Below are 27943 nucleotides of genomic sequence, written 5' to 3'. Positions count from 1 at the left end.
AAAGAAGTCACTCACAAACAGGCATACAGTCTTTATACCAAACTCACAAGCACTTGTACAGAAATTAAGCAAGAATGCATACAGTCAGGAAATAGCATTGAATTTTCTTTCCTTTACGGTTATAAACAAATTCGAGTATTTATCAATGGTTTTATTTCATTTTACCAAACTAGTTTTGTTTCTTTATCCATGACACAGTGGAATTTACATATAGGTCATTCTTCAAGCAAGAAAATAAGTACTTTTGACGCTGACAATGTATAATTTCTCGACAAATTCAGTGATCAATCGAGTTTTTTGCTATAATTCTACCTGTCATCAGACTAGCACATTATATACAGAAACAAGTCATATGCATGTTCAGGTTGTAATAAAATGTAAATATATATACTTTTAAAGCAAATCAGTCACTTTAAAATGCTGTTTTTCAACGTTTAGATGTCAGTTTATTGTTTTGATCACTCGCAAGAGGAAGAGGGGAAATACAGTCGTTTATAGGGTGTGCAACGGATTATACTGTCTAACAATATAGCTGCCCGGAGCACCTGTACACCCCTTAAGAAAATATTATCTATTCCATTCAAAAACCTGTAGAAATTTTCATCCACCGATCAAAATGTACAGTTTTAATCAGCTATTATATGACTTTCACCCCAGATATTTACAAGAAGTAAGGTGAAACCAATACCTGCCTGCGGCCGGAATAAGATCCACACAATCACAGCACGCCCCTAAACGGTCCATAATATAAACGATATGGGACCCAGAAATGTCCCACATAGGTCATAAGATCTTGGACTAATAAGGGACCCGCATTGGTCCCATATAATATATACCATACGGGATCCATGCCAAAAGGGTTTGCAAAACCCATCTGGGTCCAATACGGTTAGCACATATAGGTCCCACATTGGTCCCATGTATGCTTGCGTTCTGGGAAGGTGAATTAAATACCAACCAACGACCTGGAAAAATGTAAAGGTGCAATCTAGAAACAAATCTTGGTAATTAATGACTAGTTTCTTTCCATATCAAGTTGTATCAAATAGATTAACTGAAATAACTGCTACGCTTTTACCATAATTTGTGTGTATGTAGGTTAATCACAAATTGACCCTCAGTTGATACTATTTCAAACATTTTTCTGTAAGAAAATGTCGAAGCTTTATCTTACCTTTGAACTGATGACCCCCGTAATGTATACATGCTATGTTTGTTGAATATGAATTTTATTTTCTATGTTTGATCAATTGTTTTTGTTTTTGTTGTTTTTTGTTTTTGTTTTTTTTTTTTGTTTGTTCTTTTTTATCCGAATACCGTATTGAAAATAGTGTCATAGTTTTAACATACGTCAGTGTCTATTTTCGATAAATATTATTATTACTCACTAAACCGGCTGCCTTAGGCATTGTGCCTTCCTACTGTGAGTAAATTCTACAAACTGGTAAATCGCCACCGACTTCCAGAAATATAAAATATTGCAAAACAAAACAAGCATGCTGCGGTCAGTAATGACAGCTTCCCGTTTCGGGAAAATCAACCTAAGAGGTTTCCCACTTTTCTAAATGGGGAAGATGTTACTAAATACAATATATTAAGTGCTTCCCGTTTGACCATTAATTAACTTATTTAATTCAAAAGGCCCGGTGCATAATATATTATATATAAAACTACATACACCATTTTAGATATAAAATATTTCTTTAAATTTCTACCGTTTGAATTTTGTCTTAAAATAGATTAAAAAAATAACAATGAAACCACTGTTACACTGAGAATAAAATTACGATTAAAAGTTGTTGAAGCATCTGGAAATATCAATTGTTTCGTGTTTTTTTTTAACAATTAGACTCATCTAAAGGCCTTCGTGATCAATTACGACGCATCTGAACGATAAAACGTGTTTTGTTTGCCAGCAAAACACGCAAAACTAAAATCTATTTCCATTCTAACACGTTCGAGATAACACTAGAAAGGGACATTAATCTGGAAAAAAATGTGGTTTTAAATACGAGGGAGTAAACCGGAATAGCCAAAAGAAGATCTTTTTACGAAACGTCTTGTAATCGACAAGGCAAAACACGGTAAAATCCTTTTTTGTTTATGTAAGATTAAAATCTTAAAAGTGTTAGAATTAAATTTTATGAACTCCAAGACTTTAACCACTTAAAGAATAATCTATATTTACATTTTGGCTTGAATTATCAGAATGGATAATTCCTGTTGATTCTGTTTACTACTGATCAACATGCAACTTACTTATTATAACAGTAACAGTCCTTTTAAGATGACGTCATAGTATTTGATAGAAAAGTTTAACATTCTGATTATTGTTTTGGCATCTGAACTCAAAGCTGTGTTTTATTTGCAACCAAAGCATACAAAACTAAAATTTTCTTCCCAAGTAAAACACGTCTAGCACAATTATCAGATATTTGAGCAATTTAACAATTTTATGTGACACGTTAATCTGTCAGTGGGCATATGCTGATAAATAGAGGATATTACATGTGTGTCTTTTCGTATTGAATTTATTAAACCTGTTGAATAAAATAATAAAATGCGAGACTCTGCCTGATAAATGCTTAGTGGTAGGATAAAAATAGAATTTTAGTTTACTGTCTTTCTTAACTTAAGTTTATCCACCTCGTCATCGAGAGGTTTATCTCCCTTGGCAAGCCTTGGGATGGATAAACCTTTCCCCAACTTGGCGGATAATCTTAAGTTAAGAAAGACAGTAACCTAATATTCTTTATCTATTTAATAGCTTTATTACACTCCGGTGACGTCAAACATGTGATAAACATCTTTATCACAAACTATGCATTATGAAACATCTTAAAAGCCTTGTAACTGGAACTCATTTTTGACATACCCAGTTTATTCGACTATATCACGTGTGTGCCTCTATAGTTTTATACAGCATGGAATTATATCAATATATACCTGTATATAGTATTATTTTATAGGATAAAACAGACCTCTCTATCATTGATGTATCTTGCAAACGATTCGATCAGTTACAACAAAGGTATAAGGCTAGCAGCACAACTTTCGTAACACCCTTTGTAAGTTCGTCTTTTGGGGGTTTGGAGGGGAAATACCATTTAATGTTATGTCATATGATAAGTAAGCCGTACATTGTAAACGAAACACTTATAACACAATAAGAGATACTTCCCCCAAAGTAGCTGCTAAGGAGAATTTCATTATTTAAGTATATATTATAAGTGTCGAACATTTTGAACGGCAATCATTAAAACTCCCGTGACAGTTTCGTTTAGTCATATATCAGTTTTAAAGCACACAATGAAATTTCCAGGAGTAATTTTGATTCTGTTACAGGTACATCTCAGCAATGGAGAGGATGCTCACTGTTCTAGATACCACTACGAGGAGCAAACATTAGCTAAAATAGTTAGGATGGAGCACAGGCTGGAAGAATTAGAAAAACGTAGGGGTACACGTTTTTGTTTGTTTGAAAATTTAGCATATTATCTAAAACTAATATATAATATATTTCTTAATATTCTTGTAATAGTTGCACAGATAATTGTATTAAATAGAGTTAATCAGTTTACGACAATAGAAATTACGTCTTGGTTCCAATCTACCAGAATAATATATATTTATTCAATTTAGCAGCGCTCAGCACAAGAGCAGAATAGTGTACTACTTTATTCCTTTGACAACTATGGTATGCTTGTTACTACTTGCTTGTCCGAGCTAGGGGCTATATTCTGCTATATTATTTTGCTTGGATGCACACGGTTTGCACACTGGCCTTCCAATCCTGAGGTCGGGGGTTCGATCCCCGGCAGCTACTCAGGAATTTTCAGAAACGCTTTCCAGTGTTTCCCACCCAACTGGAGGTGTACTGGTCAGGAACCCAGGCAATCCTTGCGTGTATCAGTGATATACACTGGACACGTTAAAGAACCAAGCTGTCAATTCGCAACAAGCTAGGCTAAGTTAGCCGGACAAGCCTGTATCTGATTTCTGATCTCTCTGTCGTGGGGGTTTTGTCTCACTCTGTCCCTCTGGTCAGATCGTTCTGTGTCTGTACTAGTAGAGGATGAATTATGCGCCCTGTGTGGCTGCATTTGAACTATGTAAAGCGCCTTTGAACGTGAAATTGATCATGAAAAGGGCGCTATATAAATCTGGTATAATAATAATAAATTGTTTCCAAATCGAGGGCTTGGTGCAAAACTATTGTAAGTGTATATAAATAAAGAACAAGATACAATAGTTTTGCGCCAAGCCCTCGAAATGATCTTCATATAACATTCTTATATATTATATTAGTTCTGTTCAATATCATCTAACCTTATTAAGAAATTGCTAAGTAATTTTTGGATCCGTATGTAGCTAAAGTATTCTGACGTATCACAGCTTATACGCTTATTGAAATCCACACATGATACCACTTGAACCTCTAATAATTATTTTCAAAACTATTTTTTTATGGAATGACACAAGATTCTTATTTAAAGTTTATGATGACAGAGATGAGTGCTATATAGTATTAGATATCGCCTTCAGAGATATGTTTTCTAATTTAATCTCAGATTTTGAAAGCTTGCGTAGAAGATGACTCCACAAAAATATAAAATACAACTACATTTATTTTATATCTCTGTTTTTCTCTTCCAGTCAGCAATTTGCACATTTGTATCATGTGACTCTGTATTGGACACAAAATGTAGCAAATTTAAATATTGGACTATGAAAACACGATTAAAACTGTTGATCAATGTAAGAAAAACGCATTGTTTTTTCGTGTTATAATATCTGTAGATTCCAGAGTTATAGGCTGGTGCCCGAGCACGGGTATTTGCTAGGACAACAACGATTCCCGAGGGATTCTGAAGATGTTATATCACAAAATGAACATATGCTAACGCTATTCTAGTGTTAAACGAACGCGTAAAAACTAATAAACGAATATATTATCCCGCAACATCATTATATTTTAATGAAATACGTGGTAATGTCTACGTTGTTTTTACATACTGACGTCATTTCTTTTTGAAATATCTGTTTCGGGGTCGTATTGCGTTTACGCTTTACCAAGGAACACGTGTTTTAACAGCACCTGAGCGCGAAAATCTCTCTGTTAACACACGTTTTCTTTCCTGATAAAAAACACATCCGAAAAGTGACAAGAACAACAGTTTTATGTTAGAATTTTAAGTATCGCATAGTAAATGTTTGACGCGATGTTTACGTTGAAATAGTGTCTCATTTTTTACAGAAAAAAATAAGCGTAAATAAGAAAGATTATTTTATCTTTATCAGTACAATATAGGATATATTTGGAAGTGTACCAGTCCTAATAACAAGACTCACCTATAATTTGTTTTTTTTTCGAATGCGTACTCCACCGTATTGTACGTACAGACCTAATACTGTAAAATCATTTAATTTCGTGGGCATGAAATTTCGTTGTTTTGGTCAAACCGGCAATTTCGTGGGGATATGGTATTCGTGGATTTCAACTTTTGAACATAAAATGAATGGGAATTTTACTTGTCCGTTGAGATTAAATTTCGTGGATTGACTCGACCATGAAATCCATGAAAATTAGCCCCCCACCCCCACGAATATCAATGATTTCACAGTAGTACAATACTATGATGGTGTCTGTTACAGATGCTGATTGTCACTGTCCGGACGGATGGGTCACATTTCAAGGTTCATGCTATTTGTTCTCTCAAGCTGAAGTCAACTTTCTTGATGCTGAGGTAATTTAACTGTGTTTGTTTACAGGCACACTTGGCTAATCATATACAGGTGATAACTTCAAAGTGAGCTTATGTTTATATCACAGGAACCTGAAATTCTATCAATAATCAAGCCAACACAAGTCTATATAAAAAAGACTCCCTTCTATATCAAAGGGGGTCTGTTTTATATAGACTTTTGTTGGCTTGATTATTGATAGAATTTCAGGTCAGGTTCCTGTGTTTATATCAGCGGAGTCCACATCGAATTATTTCGTGTTACTGTTTATTGTTTTTTTCTGTGGCGTCTGTAATAATTTTCATTTAAGTTATAAAGTTCTTATTTACAAGGTCAAAGAATTTTTCAATAGAGGAGACTTTTACTGGCTACCTGATCGTAGTTCACGGATTTGGTACTCATATAATAGTGCATACTTGTATTTGTCTTTTTGTTGCTGATAAATTCCTACAGACACACTTGTGTGATTTTTGCCGTAGTGGCACTGTGCATTATATTTGTAAACCACTGTCTTATTATACACAGGTCCATAAAACATCGTACTGTGTCCCATTTTCAATGACATAGATGCAAGAGCAACGTCATCGGCCAGATTTAGCTTTGATGCTGTTTTACCAATGCTTATGAATTCCATTTTTATACTCTGAACTTTTAACACCCTTACTTTATGCAAAGAAAATAACGAAAAATTTATACAATATAGCTTTTAGTATCAATATTGGACTTACCTTTTTCCAGCCCAACAACGGCGCGTGTTTATGCATGTATATATATTCCGAATCGGAAACATTGAAAATCACAGTTCGATTGTATACACTTCAAACATGTAGGTTCATATGTACGTACAAGAACGTAAATTTCGTGCATTCTGACCCTCGTGGTGTGTAAATTTTTGTTATATAAAGTATGGTGTATTGAACAAACCATTTGTAATTTTTTGACGGTAAATATCACTGAGGGTATTATTTATGTTGACGAAAACAAATTGCAAATATTTAATTGAATATTTAAGTTTAATATTTGCAAAAGAAAAGCGGAGACAGATTTGATCAATTTACATTCTGTTCATGTGACCAGACTTGCTAGAATATAGTTCTAGAAAATGTGTTCGCCGATGATTTCAAGTTTTTGCAATCTACATGTATATATTTACAAGCAGTTTCATGGGATAGACTCGTACATTAAGGGTAAGTTCACATCGAAGCTCTAAGGTAGAGTACTGAGGCCGACTCTATAACAGATAACTCACTTGAACGGTGCAAGTTAGTACACCAATCGTACCTTCCCTGTTGAAGAGCTGAACTCTGCAAATTCCACGGCGAGGTAGGGTTTACTGGTTCCTTGCTTTTCATCACAGCGCTCAATGTGCAGGGAAAGAAAAGTTTTACATATTTCCAGGGCCCAATTTTTGAATGGTCGGTAACTTTACTGGTGGAAGTAAGTATCATTTACACAACAGTAAAGCCTTCCCTAGACTCCGATGTGAACTTACCCTAAGGTATTCGATACATAATAGTGTACCTCTTTTTGAAGAGTATTCAATTCCTACTACAAACCTACTTTTGACTTAAAATTTTCAAGGGGGCATTTGTTCAAGCCCCACTGGGATCAATTGTTTATCCTTATATTCGTTTTTTTTCTAGTAAGTTTTTACTTTTTTGCATGACTTACTGTTGACAAAATCGCATTTTTTTATTTGATAAACGATTTCTTGCTGTTCAAAGTGAATTTACCTCTGAAACAGAAGGGGGCAGAGTTAGACATCTTTAAAAATACTGAGTTACATGCGGTAGAAGTTCTCTATTTTTTCTTTACTCTTTAGATTACATATTGTGGAAGAAATGTAGGTAGGTTTTACTTCTGCCCCAAGCGTATTTCTGGATGAAGTGACAAAACTTTAAACAGTCCCACAGGATTTGACCTTAATTTTTCAATGTTTGAGTTAGAATTCTGTCTCATTAAATCATTTTACTAGGCACCCTAGAACAGTATATTGTGTTTTATAATTGTTTACCAATAGTTGGACGTTAATCGCACTATTTTAACGCCGTGTAAGTCATAGATAAGCAAGTACCTCCTAACGACGTTATATGTTTTGCATCGCTCACGATCCTTACAATCATTATGAAACAATTAATGCCTAAGTTAGTAAGTGCCACTTCACGATGTGAAATATCTGAAAATGTGCTTGGCCCTTACAGTCATTATGAAACAATCAACTATTTATTACAAATTAAATGTTACCCTTAAGATTTTCCTTAATGTTTTCTAGTGTGGTACTTGAACTTTATCAAAACAAGTACGAAAGTTGCTGCAATGTCCAACAAAAGGAAACTCCGCGCCAAACAAAGCAGTGTACGTAGTACTAATAGAACAGGAGATAATATATCGATACTGGTGTCTTTGTTGGTGTATTTACTTTGAGGGTATTGTTGTTGTTGTTGTTGTATTCTTCACCCCCTCCTTAGGAGAACAGCTTATGAATACGAAGCAATGAATATTGACTAAGCAGTTCACTACTGTAAAGATACTACCCTGAAATCCCGAAAATAAGCCGGTTTTGAAAATAAGCCGGTCTCGAAAATAAGCCACAATTTCACTACAGGCAAAAAAGGCCCATAAATTAGCCGCACTCAAAAATAAGCCGTCCACTTTTTTTGTATTAGAAATAGTATCAATGATCTTGTTAAGACGTATAAATTGATAACACAGTGCGGTGTTTATCACATATTGTGTAAGTTATTCATGCCCGTTGGGCGATTAAATCATAGGTGTATTTGTTTGTTAGCATTGGATTATTTTCATTAAGAAATTGTAACAAAACAGGCATGTCAGAAGTATAAGTATTTACCGACGTCGATAATTTTACTAAAAGCAAAAAAATATAACATTCGTTTCTGCAGTATTTTGGTACTCGATAATACGCCGGTTTTTAAACCGTTACCGGAAATATGTACTCAAAAGTTAGCCGGACTCAAAAATAAGCCGGTCCCGTTAATAAGCCACCAAATCCTTACGAAAATTTAAAATAAGCCGCGGCTTATTTTCGAGATTTCAGGGTATACACAGTCATATACTGATCAACTGGTATTTTGGAAGGACAAACAGTCAATTTTGTCCAATGAGTCACCTCTCAAGAAAGACCATTGTTCTGATATTGCTAAAGGTCAGACTGCAAGAAACCTACATTTATATAATAGAGCTAGGATACTTTAAAATGCAAGTCACCTTAATTAGCGAAAATATGTAGGAGAATGGGCATAGCCATGCCTATACATTAAGATGACAGAGTCTTGTACATTTAAGGAGTTGCAGAGTGAGTTACAAACTTAATACATAGAAACAATGACATATTAACAACACGATACACAACATACAACAATCCGTAACAAATGTACTACAGTCTTTAACAAATGTTTTTACAGAAGTAGTAGTATAAAACTTACTTGTATGTATATATATATACCAATAAAAATAACACATTAAAGTGGATTTAAAAATAGCATAAATTAACTTTAAATGCATGTACAAAGTAGTATACGGAAGTTCGGTTGGACTAAAAGGCCTATGCAGCTTTCTAAATGGTCAGTTAGAATTCTCGATGTCATTTGTCATGCATACGCCTGAAAATAAATAAATTAAATACCATTTCAAAATTGATACTGCTACTTTGCGGATTTATGGCAAGGATGACTTATGCATGTAAAGGTATATTCCGCCGTTCTTCACATCTACAAGCAAGTAAATATAACTAGTAAACATTGACATGGTTCAAATCGAATACAAGTTATAGTCATGGGGATATTTTAATCCCCATATAACAAAATGATAGTTTATATGATAGTACAGCATTGGCACTGGGCAGGACGAAAAGTCAACGATTTCCTAGTAACATAATGTATCTTGCTTTCTATTTGTTTATCTACATCTATCTTTTCTTCAGGTACTCTGTAGTCAGACTGGCGGACACCTCGTACGAGTCGAAAGCGAACAAGAGAATAACTTCCTTAAACATTACATGAAACAACTGAAAAGTAAGAAGTTATAAGAACTATTTGATTTCTGAAAATACTGATATACTATCAAACCTGTCCACAAAATGCACCCTTAGAAAAAGAAGAAAGTGGACATTGTTGACGAGTGGTCTCTCCGCATATTTTTAGTTAAACGGGAAAACAGAGGCCTTTGTAAACAGTTTTTATAGTCACGGGTGGCTTTTAGTCCAATGTAGTCGTTACCCTTGGGATAGGACAGACTGTAGTAAGTAATCATATATATATGCCCCATGTATTTTAGAGACATATTCACCCTTGAGAGTTATTGTTAACAGAGGTTATTTTGTTTACGTTTTTGTTTTCAGGCTTCTGGTTCTTAACTTTCTACTTTCAACGTGCGTATTTACATTTTCAGGTCATTTTTATGGTGGCTTTTTCTGTCATTTCGTTCTTGCGAGTTTGAAGGTTACAACACACTAAATAGCTTTTCTTCTTCCTATATGGTATTTCCAATGGCCTCAGCACACATCAGGACCCATTTTAAATGTCTGTAAATGAAACCCCAAATTGTAGTGGTGGTGTATGATCTAAGTTTCCATAAAAAATTCTGTCATGTCTTTATTTCATTGTGGAAATGCTATTACATGTCAAGCATAGATCTGTCATGTGATTTTAGAAAAACAATGCAATAAAAAAAAATAAAACAGCGCTACAGAACACAAAAACTGAGGACTATTTGTACCCGCCATTATGGGACTACCATTTCTTTCGCGCCATTTTCCTATTTAGTGTCTGTATGCCTGAAGGTTGCCAACACACTAGAAAGATAAATAACCGAGCCGAAACTAAAATCATGGTATTTGCCGTATTGGTGCGCTTAGTTTATCGTTTTAGTATGTTGACGCTCTTCAAAGGCATCAGCACGATAGAATGCAATGGCAGAAATCAGACACCAAATTTTTTACCTTCGTGGAATTTATTTTGACTTTGTGGAACGAACTGTTACAGCAAGAAACGACAAAATTAAAGAAACGATTTCCTTTCGATTACGTATTCAACGTAAGTGATTTCGGCATTCTCCGGAACTACCCGAAAGCCAAGTGATCGTATGAGCTACGTCATCGTCCGAAGATTGCCGAAGCGTCATACCAGAGTACATAATCTTACGGAAATAAACGACTGTCATTACGGTACAACTACCTTAATATAACTGTTGTAGCCTCCATTCACAGATGCTCACTACTGGATGGGCCTGAGCGACATGGACCAAGAGGGAACGTTCAAGTGGTATGGTACAAATGACGTGGTATCATTTACTGACTGGATTTCCGGTGAACCGAGCAACGGAGGTGGAACAGAACATTGCGTTCATTTTTACCATGGACATAGTTATTCTTGGAATGACGCTCAATGTAACAGTTTGATGAAAGCAGTATGTGAACAGAAATCAAAATGATTTTGAAAAGCAATTACTAAGTTTCAACCACTTTAACTCTTCTTTGGTTCTTCGAGGGTCGTGTTTTAGTGCTTATTCTACTTTTTTTTGTAATCAATCAAGTGTACAAAACAGCTTTAGCCCGCCCGCTTAACTAAGCAGGCAGAGCACAGATCTACGGATCGCGAGGTCGTGAGTTCGATCCCCAGGCGAGGCATATGTTCTCCGTGACGATTTGATAAAAAAAAACATTGTGTCTGAAATCATTCGTTCTCTACCTTTGATTGATGTGGGGAAGTTGGCGATTACAGGTTTGTACTGGTACAGAATCCAGGGACACTGGTTATGTTAACTGCCCGCCGTTACATAACTGAAATACTGTTGAAAAATGGCGTTAAACCAAAACAAAGAAAATAAAACAGGTATGATGAAACAAGGTATATAACTGCATATAAATGTCGATTTAACCAGTTATTTAAAGGATATAAAAACAGAACGTACGGAGACATGCATATAAACTGTGACAATAAACGATCTATTTTGTATTCATTTTGTAGGACTGTAAGAAAATGGTTGTAATAAACTACAACTTCTAGACCCCATAAATTGTAAACTATTCTCATCATCTTGTTTGATTTTGAACATTTCACACCAATGATTTGTCACTCATATTGCAAGAAGTTCTGAAGTTTCAAAATAATTTTCGTAGAGTACACATACGCCAGCGTGCAAACAACAAGGAGAGATGCACATGTTTGCAACACCTTGATATGTAATTCTTTTACATATACAAACAATGTATATGAAACACAACTAATATTCACAACAATATAACGCGACATCAACTAGCGCAGGATGGTCTCCGCCTCCTAGTCCAAATAATTTGACGTCAGATCTGATTCTGAGGTATTTTCGCGGCACGGCAGAATCCCTCTCTTTACGTCAAAACTAGTAAAGACCTTTTCTGTGGTGAGAGTAGATTTAAGTAAAAATGCGATCAGGCAATATACTTAAACGATGAAATCGTAAAACAAAATAAAACTGAATTGAATCATTTTATAGTTTAAACATAACAGTAAAACACGTTAATAACACGTAAACACTATAATATTTATGTTTCATTTTGGCTACCTCGCTGTAATTTTACATGTCTGCCATTACACGCAGTACAGTATCGATCACGACACGAAGCGGAGTTGTCTATCTATCTTATGTTAATATCAAGACCTCACTAGGACGTAGACATTTTGCGCGTCAAACCCCAAAGAATATTAAAAGACTGAACTGTAAAAAGCAGCTATCAGGCAGTTTAAGGTGAGAGATGATCAATACAGCAAATGGCTGCATTGAATTGCTCAGGGGTTGGGAGGTGGACAACAGCAGGAGGGAGATAATTCCAGTAATACACTGTTCTGGGGAAGAAAGAATACTTTAAATAATCTGTAGTTGCCGTGAATATTTTGTAACTGAGGGAATGGAAGTGACGTTTTTGGTGAGTGAAGGGAACTAATCTTGAAGCCTTCTTTTGGGATGGCAACTAATTCATGGTGGACTTTGTACATAAGGGAAAGTCTACTATCAATACGTCTGAGGGATTGTAACATGCCTTAATACAGCGATCTGCCCGTCCCTGGACAGCCTCTATCTGATCTATGAGGGTTTGGGTATAGGGTGACCACACTTCAGAGCCATATTCCAGCTGGGGTTTAACAAGCGTCTGGTAAGCCATGGACTTAATGGGTTCAGGTTTGACCTTGATGTTTCTGCGCAGAAACCCTAACGTTTGATTTGTTTTCTTTTGTTGACCTATTGATGTGGGCGCCCCATGATGATTATTTGATATATCCATGCCAAGGTATTTGGCCGATGTGACTGAGTCGAATAGGACTCCATGGAAGTAGTACTGTGTGAGAATAGGATGTTTCCTTCTTGTGACGTGGATAGTTTGACTTTTTTAGGGGTTAAATTCCATATCCCACTCCGACTCCTAATCTTCTAACATTTTGAGGTCATTTGGAGGGTAACTGATTTATTGCAGATGACAGTGTGAGATAGACTGCTGTATCATCTGCAAAGAGGCGGACTTTGGAGTTAATATTTTGTGGAAGGTCCTTTATATAAGCTAAAAAGAGCAGGGGACCAAGGACGGACCCCTGGGAACACCGGATGGGACTGGAATGGCATCGGAACTGGTGCCATTCAGGACAACTGATTGGATACGGTTATCAAGGAAACTTTTAATCCACTTGAGAGTTGACCTCTAACTTCCTAATTGTGCATGTTCAGTAAGACTTTCTCATGGCTGACCTTATCGAAAGCCTTACTGAAATCTAGTAGTATGGGACCAACATGTTTCTTAAGTTCAACTTAACTTATTCTCTTGGTATATATGCACTGTTAAACTGACAAAAGCGTCCAGATATTGAAAATACTAACATTCTGATTTGGTCTGAAAACTGTCAGGTACCAATTAGGGTGATTGTACATGAAGTGTATATAGTTGTTCCATATATACAATGACTGTAGATATTGCACCACATTTTCCGGTACATACCAGCTTGATAGCGTTTAGGGCCATGTCATCCCCGCCTCACTGGTTCATCTCAAAGCGAAGCATTACACCGGCGTTTAGAGAAGAAACCATTGTCTAGCGTTTGATGTACCATATTCCTTTCACTTATCGGAATATTCTGCGCACATTCTAATTAAGGCAATGGAGTAAAAAAGGGTAGTGTTCCAAAATGTTTGTTTTGGTTGTTGTTTTTCTTTAACGTCGTTTTTCAACAATACTCCGTTATGTAACGGCTGGCAATTAACCTAACCAGTGTTCCTGTATTCTGTACCAGTACAAACCTGTTCTCCGCATGAAACTGCGACCCCGTGATCCGTAGATCTGCGCTCTCACTACAGAGCTAAGCGGACGGGCCCCAAATGTATTCTAAATAAAACCTGATTCAGACAGAAAGTTCACGTGGCAATGGAAATCGGGTCTTGGTTCCTATCAATATCAATTATAGATTTTATTCCTTTGACAACTAATAGTAGATAACAGTTTACTGTGAAATTTTCATAACACTGTCCAGGGTGGTCAGAAGAATAACATCATGGGATAATACTGCTACTGCCAATTTTGTGGTTCTCAGTTTTTCACCTTAAGCAAGTAAGGTTGCATAGCGATTTAAGATATGTTCTACGCGACTGCTGGGCAAGAATTTAATCTTAAGCCTTCTGTCGGTAAGTGATTCTGCTATGTGCGTGAAATTAGCCAGAGCAGCCAGAGTAGCCAGAGTAGCCAGAGTTCAGCCAGAGTTCGGCCAGAGTTCAGCCAGAGTAGCCAGAGTTCAGCCAGAGTTCAGCCAGAGTTTAGCCAGAGTAGCCAGAGAAGTCAAAACTCTGGTTACTCTGGCTGACCAGAGTAGCCAGAGTTCAGCCAGAGAAGTCAAAACTCTGGTAACTCTGGCTGGCCAGAGTAGCCAGAGTTCAGCCAGAGAAGTCATAACTCTGGTTGCTCTGGCTGGCCAGAGTAGCCAGAGGTCAGCCAGAGAAGTCATAATTCAGGTTACTCTGGCTGGCCAGAGTAGTCAGAGTTCAGTCAGAGTAGCCATAATTCTGGTTACCTAAAATATTTTCAGGAAATAAAATATCTAGAAAATCTTATTTTTTGCTGAAATGATTTCAGAACAATGCACAAGGTTTTTGGAAAGTTTACAATATTATTGTGATAGCTACCTAGCTATCTCGTGGCAGAAATATGCCACCATACAGGAAAATACAGCACATTTTAATGGAGGTATATTTCTGCCAGGAGATACCTGGATAGCTTTCAAGATAATATCGCAAACTTTCCAGCTGATAAAACTTTTGCATCCTGAAATAATTCTGGTAACAGCGTTGACAAATATATAGACATTTGAATATTATTTCAGAGAAGAAAAAAGAACGAATGCTATTCCTAAAATTGATTAATATACCCAGCTGGTGCGCTTGTCATTACCCGTGACGTCAGGTACAAACTACTATAGAAATTGTCATAGAAAGCAATTTAGAGTCGTTTTCTATTTGATATAAGCTAACAACAGTCCAATCAGTATGAAGTTTTACTGTATTTTGCATAACTTAATACACAAAGCATAACTTATAATTGTAAATACCTTAGCATAAAATCCATCAGCAAATGTGTTAGGGTGGCAAAATTCAAGATCGCCTCAGTATCTCCACTGAGCGCCATTTGTAACATTTAGTGTATTATAGCAACTGCAGATCAAGTTATCTAATAGAAATGTACATGCAGTTTGTAAGAACACTACCAATAAAAAGAAAGAAACCCATTGTAAACATTTTACTAGTGGCTGTCTAAGACAACTATGTGAAATTTAGCACATCAAAGATGTATTTATATCAGTGCACGCATTCCACGAAAATGCAAATATTGCGTTAAAATATACAAAACAATTATTCAGTTAAACAAACAATATTAATATATTTTACGGACTACAGTGATTATTTCTATCTAAAATGCTACGATAAATGGTGCAAAATAAACATTTTAACATTGAATTTTTGCAACGTTTCTCCAGGAATTGACCTAATGACCTAGATTTTGATCCTAAAGTTGACCTACATTTGATGAACACGCGCATTCTGACAGTTCCATGAAGATGAGGCTAGAAATGTGACCTCTACTTGACCTAGTTTCTGACCCCAGGGGAACCAGTGTAGAAATCGACTGACATTCTAACCAAGTTTTTACCATGCAACCAAAATTGTGACCTCATTGATTGTTAACAGTGAAGTTGTCAATGCCCAGTAACAACAGAAATGGGGCGATTACAACAGTTAAACTTGCAGGACAGGTAATGTATCTATTGATGCATATTTGTGAGGAAGCAACCCAGCTGGCTTACGGAAGGTTGGTGGTTCTACCCAGGTGCCCGCTGAAACAACGCATGAAGGGGCACCTGAGGTCTTCCTCCACCATTAAAGCTGAAAAGTCGCCCTATGACCTATCATGTGTCGGTGCGACGTTAAATCCAAAAAAATAAAAAATTATATTTATTTATATACTGTAAAATCCTTTAACATTTAGCTTGCTGGCGGCAAGTGATTCTGCCTTAGTTACAAGTGCAGACCAAGATCATCTTACACGTCCGTGCAGGCTGATCATGTTCTGAACTGCCCGCTATTCATTCAGTAAATTTTCAGTGAACTCCTCTTTGAATAAGAAAGGTACTGCCAAAATTGAATGATGGCCCAGTTTAATTTCATGGTAATTACACAGTATGAAGATTAATAATTTATGTTATTTCACAACCGGAAGGGGAGTGGTGGTCAGGTGTCGGCCGCTCAATCCAGAGGTCGTAGATTCGAGCCCAACAAAGGTCACGATCATGACTTCTCATATGACACCAGTACTGGTTATTTCAGGAAGCGGACTAGAGAGTGGTTCCAATAAGCTTGAAGCTTTCATCACAATCTAGCTAAAACAAATTAGTATAAACTAAACATAACCGGATTTTGACATCTTATTTACAGTTCATTTTTCTACATGGTGTTATAATTTTCAGAATTGTTCATAAAGTAATTTGAATTGCACTGACAAAGAACTAACTTCTATAATAAGCGCTGCATTACAATATTTGTTAAGTGTAGTTTAAGTTCTTTTTTTTTTTAGTTTACACCGGACAAATCAAATCAAGTAAGACAGACAGACAAAACAAAACTAAATGATCTGCAGATATATAAAAAACGATCCTTTTTGGTCCAAAAGCTCGGATAAAAATGCGTACACCTGTCAAAAAAGAGGCCAAAATTAAAAAAATATATATTCATATTGCACGGTTATTTTAGCACGAAAACGTCTTTCTACATTATTTACAACAGATCTGTGACCAATATATAACATTACCTGTGATTGCTTCCAAGAAAAGTAATATTTTAGCTGTAATATAGGTTAGAGACCACCAATTGTTTTCCCATAGACTTACATCATAACTTGATGGCGTGTGCGGTCTTTCATAAATCGAAATATGTAGAATATCTAACTAGTAGACGTTTTTCAAGAACTATCTTAGTTCTACCAAAATATCTGACGAAAAACATATGAATAGTGATAATATATTGAAGTAATTTTCGTGTAAATGAGACAACCCCTGTTTACATCGTTTGCATGGCGGGAGAAATTCGTTTCATTAAACTTTTTTTCAATACACATGAAATGTAGCAAATATTGTAAAAATGTATAATAAAATACTGTAAAGGCAGTAACAAATCTCAATTTTGAAAACAATCACTTCTTGGGTTTGTTTACATGACTGACCAATCAGAACGCACATACGCTACCTTATTCCCGTACTATATACGATATGAGACCCAGAAAGGTCCCACATAGGTTATAAGATCTGGGACGAATAAGGGACCCACATTGGTCCTATATAGTACATACCATATAGGACCCATTCCAAAATGGTTTGCAAAACAATCTTACTAAAGTACTTGATCTTCTAAACGAAGATCTGAGAATGACCCATTCACATTTGTGTTCTGTATATATTGGATATCCAATATTGCTATTTTTATTTTCGCAAATCTATTTTCATTTGAACCAATCAGATCACTTTTTCGAATGTCAAAGAGTAAGAAAAATTTGCAGTCAGTTCAGTGTTCGAACCCGGGACCCCTCGCTTACAGAGTACGTGCCCTACCGACTGAGCTAACCGGCTATCTGACATCTTAAGACATATGAATTATAGATATCAAAAACGAAGGCTTTTTTAAGCTTGCAGAATGTTGTAAGTTAGCTTTTGATTGGCTAGCGGAAGGGTCGTCAGCACGAGGCAATCGATAGCTCGTGTTCAGATTCTAAGCGTAGCGTAATAGGATATGTACTTTAAGCAGACTGGTTTGCAAAACCCATCTGGGTCCCATATGGGTAGCACATATAGGTCCCACATGGGTTATAAGATCTGGGACCCATAAGGGACCCACATTGGTCCCATACAGTACATACCATATGGGACCCATGCCAAAATGGTTTGCAAAACCCATCTGGGTCCCATATGGGTAGCACATATTGGTTCCACATGGGTCACATGTATGCTTGCGTTCTGGGAAGGTGAATTCAATAACGGCCTACGGCCGGAAAAAAGTAGGTGCAATCTAGAAACAAATTTTCGTAATTAATGACTTGTTTCTTTCCATATCAGGTTGTATCAAGCGGTCTAGTCAAATAGATTATCTGGAATGACTGCAACGCCCTTATCATAAATTGTGTAAATGTAGGTTAATGACAAATTGACCTTCAATTGAGGCTATTTCAAACATTTTTTCTGTGCAAACATCAAGACTATTTTCTTTCCTTTCAACTGCTGACCCCCGTTATGTATACATGCTATGTTTGCTAAATATGAATAATTTTTATACTGACGTTTGATCAATTGTTGTTTTTTCTTTATCCGAAGACCGTATTGAAAATAGTGTCATAGTCAGTGTCTAATTTCGATAAATAATGAAAATTATTTATCAGTTAACCGGCTGCCTTACGTATTTTGCCTTCCTACTGTTAGTGAATTTGTATCTCGCCATCGGCTGCCAGAAATACAAAATATTGCAAGACAAAACAAGCATGCCGCGGTCAGTAACGACAACTTAGCGTTCGGGAAAATCAACCTAAGAGGTTTCACACCTTCCTAAACGGGGAATATGTTACTAAATACAATATCTTAAGTGCTTCCCGTTGGACTATTAATTGACTTATTTTATTCAAAAGGCCCGGTGCATAATATACTATATATGTACATAATAGCATAAGAGACACCATTTTAAATCTAAAATATCTGTTTAAATTTCTACCGTTTAAATTTTGTCTCAAAATAGATTTTAAAAAATTAACAATGAAATCACTGTTTTCATAATTTACAAAAATTTTCTTAATTTCCCAGTCGGGAATGTCGTTTATAGACTTTTTTTCGTTATAAAAACAAAACAAGTGATATTTCCGGATGCTTCAATACTAAGTAGCTTTTAATCGTCTTTTTCACACATATACATTGTTTTAAATGTTATCTCGCTAAAATCATACAGTTCCCAAATCATTTTATGGGATATTCTGAAATGTATTAGTTCACTGAAACTCATCGGAATCAGGTAGAAAATACACCAATAGAAAGGTGTGTTTAACCCTGTAAAATAACACCAAATTCATGCAGATATGTGTATGTATGTTGTATAACTTTATAGTGGTTACATTCTACCAATTCAATTCCTTATTTATTTCATATTAATAACAAAACATTCAGGCCTCATTTTCAGCACTTTAGGGCATTTCAATGATATGAAAACCATATATGGTCATTTAGTATAACATGTCTTCTTATCAAAAATAGAAAAATATTGACATGTTATGTTGAATATAAGAAAAATAATCTGTTCTGAGAAACATCACCATCTAAAAATGCCCCAATGAAAACAGCCGTTTAGCAGTTACGCGTAGGTAGACATTTTTCGCAAAGAATGAAACTTATTCCAAGAAATTTACAATGAAAATGGTCTAGATCTATTCTCAGTACTATAAGCAATAAACATAAGCTAAAAATTTAACTGTCACCTCCTCATGTCACTCATTATACCAGATTTCATCCATAGCATGGAACTACATTTTGGACTACTTCACATGTAACACTGAGTAGTCACTTCCTGTTTGGTGTAATCCGTCCTATAGTGGTATATGTGTGATTCTATCGAAAGCACTAGCCTCTTTGCGAAAATCATGTATGTGGTTACATAGAAACCGGTACCTTTTTTATATCTTATTTCTTTTGAAAATTTACATTTACTGCAAATAGATTAATATGTTTAATCCAAAACAATAATCAGAATGTTAAATTCTTAACTTTTTTGTATTAAATACTATGGTGTCATCTTAAAAGGACGTCAGTTAAAACTGTTACTGCTGTAATAAGTAAGTGCCATCTTGATTAGACACTGTAATTAGACTATGCTTAATCGAAAGCAATAATCAAAATGTTAAACTGTTAACTTTTTGTATTAAATAGTATTAGTGAAGTCATCTTAAAAGGACGCCTGTTAAAACTGTTACTGCTGTAATAAGTAAGTGCCATGTTGATCAGTAGTGAACTAAATCAGTCACAACATTACAACAGTAATTATTCATTCTGATAGTTCAGGCTAAAATGAAAATGTATTTTATGCTTTAAGCAAGGTTCAAAACTTGGAGTTTATAACACATCAAGTATGCGAGCAAGCATGAATATCAGATATTTTAGCAATTTAATAATTTTATGTGACACGTTAATCTGTCAGTGTCTATATGCTGATAATTATCTTTATCGCAAACAATGTATTATGAAACATTTAAAAAAGCCTTGTAATTTGAACTCATTTTTCACATTACCCAGTTTAATCGACTATACCACGTGTGTGCCTCTATAGTTTTATACAGCATATGTAAATATATCATGCATGTATCTTGCACACGATTCGATCAGTTATACAAAAATTGAGGCTAGCGGCACAACTTTCGTAACACCCCTTGTATGTTCGTCTTTGAGGAGTTTGGAGGGGGGAATACCATTAAATGTTAAGTAGGCCGTGCATTGTAAACAAAACACTTATTACATAATAAGAAATACTTCCCCCAAAGTAGCTGCTAAGGAGAGTTTAGTTATTTAAGCATATAAGTGCCGAACATTTCTGAACAGCAATCATTAAAACTCCCGTATCAGTTTCGTTTAGTCCTATATCAGTTTTGAAGCACACAATGAAATTTCTAGGAGTAATTTTGATTCTGTTACAGGTATATTTCAGCAGCGGAGAGGAAGCTCACTGTTCTAGATACCACTACGAGGAGCAAACATTAGCTAAAATAGTTAGGATGGAGCACAGGCTGGAAGAATTAGAAAAACGCAGAGGTACACGTTTTTGTTTGTTTGTAAAATTTGTCAGATTATTAAAAACTAATAAATAATATATAGATTTCTTCAGATTCGTGTAATAATTGCATGTGTACGTGAATTAAATTGAGTTAGTCAGGTTTACATATTGATCGAATTCCTCATGTAAAAATTTAGGTCAGACACAATATTGTCTTATCTATGGACTTATTTGCAAATTACATTTTGATATGGGTATGTATGATCCAGTATTTCTTTATTTTAATTTTGCTGAATGACTATGATTATATTTCGCTCATTTATGTTGAAACGTAGTTGAACAGTTCCCACTTGAACCTGTTTAACTGAATTGTAAATTACAGAATCAAATATACAGCTATAGGCAATCATAAAATGTTTCAAATTGCACAGAATACACCATATTCGAATATTTTAAAGATAATTGTTTCACAGTTACAATGTATTAGCAAATCCGCCAATGTCTCATCACAACTTTTTAGCCAATCTGAAGTCTCTTTTCAATGTCATATAATCTTAAGGAAGTGCTAAGTACTTTTTGGATCTGTATGCGGCTTAATTGTGTAATTGAAACCCACATACGACGCCATTTGAACATCTAATACATTGTTTTTTTTCTTTCAGAGCTGATTCGCTTTGTCTTTTTATGTAAGTTTTCAATGAGCAGCTGGAGATGAGGGCACATATATTATTAGAAATCGCTTTCGGAGATAAGTTTTGGTTAAGAAATAAGTCCGCAAATGCAAAATATAACTACAGTTATTCTATTCATATTTTTCTCTGCCAGTCAGCGAATCGCATTTGTATCATGCGACCGTCAAATTTTATATTTCCGTACTGGAAACAACATATTCAATATTGTGCGATGCAGCAAACGATAAAAGCTGTTGATAAATGATTTTAAGTATCGGCAAGTAAACGTTTGACGCGATGGTTACATCGTTTTCGTACAGAGCTTTCCCTTTTAACAGAAAAAATAAGCGTACAATAAAAAAGATTATTTAACATTTTCTAATACAGTACAGGATATATTTAGACGAGTATCAATCCGAAAAAAAAAACATACTGGACTCGCCTATCGGCTCTGTCCGTATGTTTGAAAATTTTATATCAAATGCGTAACCGTCTAGATATATATGGCCGTATTGTACGTACATACCTAATAGTATAATACTATAGTACTATATGTTACAGATGCTGGTCTAACCAATAGACACTGTCCGGATGGATGGGTCACATTTCAAGGATCATGCTATTTGTTCTCTAAAGCTGAGGTCAGCTGTTTTGATGCTGAGGTAATTTAGCTGGTTAGAAATACGGCTGGCTTATCATAAACAGGTGATAACTTCAAAGTTATATAAAGCTGCTGTTCGTATCATCCGACCGTTCAAAGGCGGACTCCAGATCTAAGTACTTTCGTGTTACTGTTCATTTTTATTTTCTGGAAACGTAGTAAACGTGCCTACCGTCTAAAGACACGTGCTTTGTTTGCCGTCATTTTTCAGTTTAAGTTATAAATTCGTTTTTATGACCTATGGATCAGTTCTGAATTACAAGGTCAATGTCTCTGAGCAAGGCCTTTTCCATAGAGGTGTCTTTTAACGACTACTTGTTCGTAGTTCACGCATTTGGTACTCGAATGATAGTGCATATAGACTTGTATTTGTCTTTATTCGCTGACATATTCCCATAAGCACAACTGACTTAAACATCAGGGCAACCAATAGCGTTGTAAATCCGTCTATAGAATTACAATTCATCCTAAAATTTTTTGTACCTCTGCTTTCGTACCCTATAGTAATAACCCCTTTAATCACCTACAACATTTCTACAGCTGTAACTTTTAGCCATTTTTACAGTTGTAAGATGTTTTTTACATCTGTATCTAATTTGTATAATTCGATTTGTAAAGTTATAGTCGTTTTACAGCAGTTAAATGAAATCTACGGATGTAATATCAATATTGTTATATATTATTTACAGGGGCCTCCGTGGCCGAGTGGTTAAGGTCGCTGACTTCAAATCACTTGCACCTCATCGAAGTGTGTTCGAGCCCCACTCAGGGCATTGAATTCTTCATGTGAGGACGCCATCCAGCTGGATAACGGAAGGTCGGTGGTTCTACACAGGTGCCCGCTCGTGATGGAATAATGCACTAGGTCTTCCTCCACCATTAAAGCTGGAATGTCGCCATATGACATATAATTGTGTCGGTGCGGCATTAAACCCAACAAAATAAAATAAAATAAATATATCATTTACAGGTGCAAATTTGAAATAATCACGACTGTTATTTTGAATAAAAATACAGGTCTTTGACAGCTGTAAATTTCCGTACAGGTAGAAGGTTTGTCCAATATCTAGGGTCGTATCTTAGCCAGTATTAGCCATGGTTTAGAAACGTTTGTTTTTCTTATTTCAAATAATTAACACTGAAAATTAAAGTTAAATTACGACTCCAGGATGTCCAGTTTTATAACTTAGCCTCAAGGTCGCAGAGCATATTGAACCGATTATTAGCAGGGCCTTGTCATAAACACAAATTTTGCAGTCTTTGTTATGTTACTGTGATAATAAACATGCCGCTGACTAGCTTTTGGACAATTATAAAGCCAGACTTGTTTAGCATTCTAACTGACAGCTGTATACTAGTAAAGGATACAGTTATCCGTACTATACCGGGCTGGAAAGAACAATGGACGGGACTTGCTACCATGAGCGCTTTATTCTTATCATATTTGAAGACGTTATATTCAAGGATATTAAGTAATTTTAGTTTTAAAGTGCCATCACCTAGAAAGCATTTCATTCGAGTAGATAAAAACAATTCTCATATTGCATCGTTCTTGACATCTACATGCATGTAAAATTGTAAATATAAGTAAACATGCATGGCTCTAATCCAATACTATTTACAATCGTGAGGGTATTTCCATCCCAATATGTCAAAATGATAGCTTATACATTAGTATTGAGCACAGGTCAGGGAGCGAACTCGTAATGTCGACGATTTGTTTGTAAAAAAATGTATCTATCTTTCTATTTGTAGATCTACATCTACCGGTATCTTTTTTCAGATATACTGTAGTAAGACTGGTGCACACCTTGTACGAGTCGAAAGCGAAATGGAAAACAACTTTTTTAAACATTACCTGAAACACTTAAAAAGTAAGTAGTGTAAGAATTATTTGACTTATGCAAATACTGATATTACATGAAACAATTAAAAAGTAAGAAGTTACAAGAACTATTTGATTTCTGAAACTACCGATATACAATCAAACATGTCCACAAAATGCACCCTTTCTGCCATTTCGTTCTGGTGAGCAGGTACGTTTGAAGCTTGCCAACACGCTTGAACGACAAAATAATTGAGCCGATACAAAAATACGGTATTGTGTCGTATTGTTTGTGCCGTATCGGTGCACTAGTTTGTTGTTTTAGTGTGTCAAGCGTGATGGCGCTCTTCAGAGGTGCCAGCACGATAGAACGCGATGGCATAAATCAGCCAGCAAAATCTTTACCTTTGTGGAATGTGTTTTGCTTATGTGGAGCGAACTGTTACAACAGGAAACGACAAAGTTTAAACACAATAAAGAAAGTGCGATCACTCCTTTTTCCATCTGACTACGTATTCTCTGTGTATGATTTTAGCATTCTCCGGTATGAACCGAAAGCCAGGTGCTCGTATGAGCTACGTCATCGTCCGAAGAATGCCGAAGCGCCATACCAGAATACGTAATTATACGGAAATAAACGACTGTCATTACGGTACAACTACCTTAATATAACTGTTGTAGCCTCTATTCACAGATGCTCACTACTGGATGGGCCTGAGCGACATGGACCAAGAGGGAACGTTCAAGTGGTATGGTACAAGTGAGGTGGTCTCATATACTGACTGGAATTCCGGTGAACCAAACAATGGAGCTGGAACAGAACACTGTGTTCATTTCCACCACGGAGGAAGTTTTTCTTGGAATGACAATCAGTGTACTGATTTGTATAAAGCTGTTTGTGAACAGAAATCAAAATGATTTTAAAAAGTAATTAGTAATACCTAGTTTGAACCACTGTTACTCTTCTTTGGTTTTCAGGATATTATGATACTTTGCTTCGTACAAAACAAGTTTAATCATTCACAGTACCATAGATAATTAAATAAAACAATTAAGCTAAATAACATATAAATATCGATCTAGACAGTTAAAAATACAAATTAAAATTGAAGTAAACATGTAAAAGTCCAAACTCCAACACAGTGTTACTTCCCCTTATCGGTACAGTACATGATTGTTTGGCAATATTCCTGCGCGGAGTTTGTTTGACAATATTCCTGCGAGGAGGTTGGTATAAATCTGTGACAGAAGAAGATTGAGTGCATAGTATTCCTTCATTTAGTAGAACTGTAAGAAAATTGTTGCAATAAACTACAACTTCTAGATAAATTGTAAAAGTATGAATTTCTTCATCACCAAAATTGACCGTTAATATTTCGTGCTAATGATTTGTCCAACATATTACAAGATGTTCAAGAGTTTTAAAACACACAAAAAATGTCAAAAGCGTTCAGATATTGAAAATACTAACAATCTAATTTGATTCAACAAGAAGTCTGAAGCTGTCTTGTACCAAGGACGTCCTTGGCGGTAGGCATCAGGATGATTGTCATTTGTTACCCTTAGGCTCATTCCTGTCTTCAAACAGCTTCCTATTTAAAACACAATGGAAAGTTCCAGCATTTTCTTGTCTCGCCAAGAATAAAAAGAAGATTCTTGAAAAATCCAGAATAGCCAAAGCTTTAAAATAATGAAAACACCCTGTTGATGAACCTTCTAGAAAAACCATACAATACAAATAACTTATTGACATACAAGAAGTCTCAAAACTAGGACAAGCTTTACAGTAAAGAATACGTCATCAATCTAAAAATAATAAATGAAGTATAATGTGGAATGATATGCACATAACAAAAGTTATCTCAAGGACCTTGTTTCGAAGTGATTGTAGATGTATCACAATCTTTTCCGGTACACACACGCTTGATAGCGTTTAGGGCCGTGTCATCTCTGCCTAACTCTATTAAAGTAGTGTAAGTTGCGTTTTACTCTTTTACTCCGGCGTTTAGTGAAGTAAACGCTGTCTAGCGTTTGATGTACCATATCCCTTTCATTATTCCGAACATGTTCCGAAATGTTTAGAACGTGGGCGGACTGTTTAATAAAACCTGACCAGACTGAATTTATTCCTTTGACAACTATTAGTAGATAACTGTAAAATTGTCAGAACATTGTTCAGGGTAGTCAGAGGAATATGGTCATGGACTAATTTGTGGTTCTCAATTTATTGGAAAAAATCTCAAATTCACTAACGTTGCGTAGCGATTTAAGATATGCTCTACGCGACAACGTGCCAACATTTAAAGATGTCCTAAACCAGATAGCATAGAACTACGATCTACAGGGCATTATTTGCATTCGTATGATTTTTTTTTCTCAAATCCTTGATGTCTGGAAAATACAGCACATTTTAATCAATGGTGGCATATTGGGTTATTCCAGAATACCCTCCCCCCCCCAACCCCATACCCTGTGGAAGCAGTTTCTTTAAAGAAAATTTCCCCCTTTCCCGAAGACATTTTACCCCCTTCCACGCCCCTGGTTACCTCAAAATACCCCCTCCCCTTCCTAAGAAATACCCCCATCCCCATTTAGTCCCTCCAAAGTACCTCCTCCCCTAGTCAAAATAATTCGACATTCAGATTGTTTAAATTTGTGATGGGGCAATGAGTGGGGATATTGCCCATATGAAAAAATTATCTCAATATTTCCTAGGGTCGCGTCAAATTAGTTGGACTACCCCTCCCCTCCCATTTATCTGTAAAATCCCACTCCCCCGGCTTGAGAACTGCTTCCACATTACACAAACAAAACACCCCCACCCCACTTCTTTCTAAGCACCCCTTGTTCCCTTTATCTGTAAATTACCCCATACCCTGTCCAAAAAAAAAAATAACAAAATTGAAAAAAGTCCAACGAAGAGCTGTCCGCTGGATTTAAAATAATTATTTATATCAGGATAGTGTAACCTCCATGAGCAGATGTTAGAACCTGCATGTCTACTACAATCCCTAGATAGCTGAAGCAGTGTTTTTTAGTGTTTGTGACAGCTTGATGTCCTCGTCCGTCCGTCAACAATTTCTAAAAAAAAATATCCTCTTCTTTAAAACTACTGGGCAGATTTACACCATACTTCACAGGAATTATTCTTGGGTGGCCCCCTTTTAACATTGCCCAAAAGAATTAACATCCATGCAGAACTGTGGTTGTCATGGCAACCGAAAGGAAAAACTTTAAAATTCTTCTTGTCCAAAACCACAGGGCCTAGGGCTTTGATATTTGTTATGTAGCATCATTTAGTGGTCCTCTGCCAAGATTGTTCCAATCATCCCGCTAGATCAAATATGGCCCCGCTCAGGGGTAACATGGGTTATATAGACATATATAGGGAAAACCTTTGAAAATCTTCTTGTCAAAAACCACATGGCCTAGAGCTTTGATATTTTGCATGTAGCATCATCTAGTGGTCCTCTACCAAGATTTTTCAAATTATCCCTCTATGGTCAAATATGGCACCGACCTGGGGTCACATGGTTTATATAGGGAAAACTTGGAAAATCTTCTTGTACATAACCACATGGCCTAGGGCTTTGATATTTGGTATGTAGCAACGTGTAAAAGTCCTCTACCAAGATTTTCAAAATCTTGGCCTGAGGTTAAAACTGGCCCCGCCCCGAGGGGCACTTGGTTTGTATAGACTTATATAGGGACAATCTTCTTGTA

At 35.9% G+C, this 27943-nt stretch overlaps 2 protein-coding genes across 6 annotated transcripts in view; both read left to right on the top strand.

Annotated features, from left to right (window-relative positions):
* The first annotated feature begins 3226 nt into the window (after nt 1–3226).
* The window catches only part of LOC123540695 (perlucin-like protein), a 37874-nt gene continuing 13157 nt past the window's right edge, over nt 3227–27943 (top strand). The window contains exons 1-4 of one of the 5 annotated variants that reach the window (XM_053526501.1): nt 3227–3460; nt 5656–5747; nt 9689–9779; nt 10156–10240. In XM_053526501.1, coding sequence (XP_053382476.1) covers nt 3310–3460; nt 5656–5747; nt 9689–9779; nt 10156–10220 — 399 coding nt within the window. In that variant the 5' untranslated portion in view covers nt 3227–3309 and the 3' untranslated portion in view covers nt 10221–10240. Of the gene's footprint in view, nt 3461–5655; nt 5748–9688; nt 9780–10155; nt 10241–10959; nt 11794–27943 lie in introns of those variants that run through there. The other 4 variants (XM_053526500.1, XR_008367792.1, XM_053526498.1 and 1 more) reach the window with 4 other exon arrangements.
* Nucleotides 20851–25773, top strand: LOC128549557 (perlucin-like protein). The gene is made up of 4 exons (XM_053526497.1): nt 20851–21101; nt 22296–22396; nt 24179–24269; nt 24915–25773. The coding sequence occupies exons 1-4, from the start codon at nt 20951–20953 to the stop codon at nt 25136–25138; spliced, it is 567 nt and encodes a 188-aa protein (XP_053382472.1). The 5' UTR covers nt 20851–20950; the 3' UTR covers nt 25139–25773.

Source organism: Mercenaria mercenaria, chromosome 16, assembly GCF_021730395.1.
Source record: "Mercenaria mercenaria strain notata chromosome 16, MADL_Memer_1, whole genome shotgun sequence".
Lineage (NCBI taxonomy): Eukaryota > Metazoa > Mollusca > Bivalvia > Venerida > Veneridae > Mercenaria > Mercenaria mercenaria.
The sequence above is the reverse complement of the archived record's forward strand: the minus strand, read 5'-3'. Positions and strand labels throughout refer to the sequence as shown.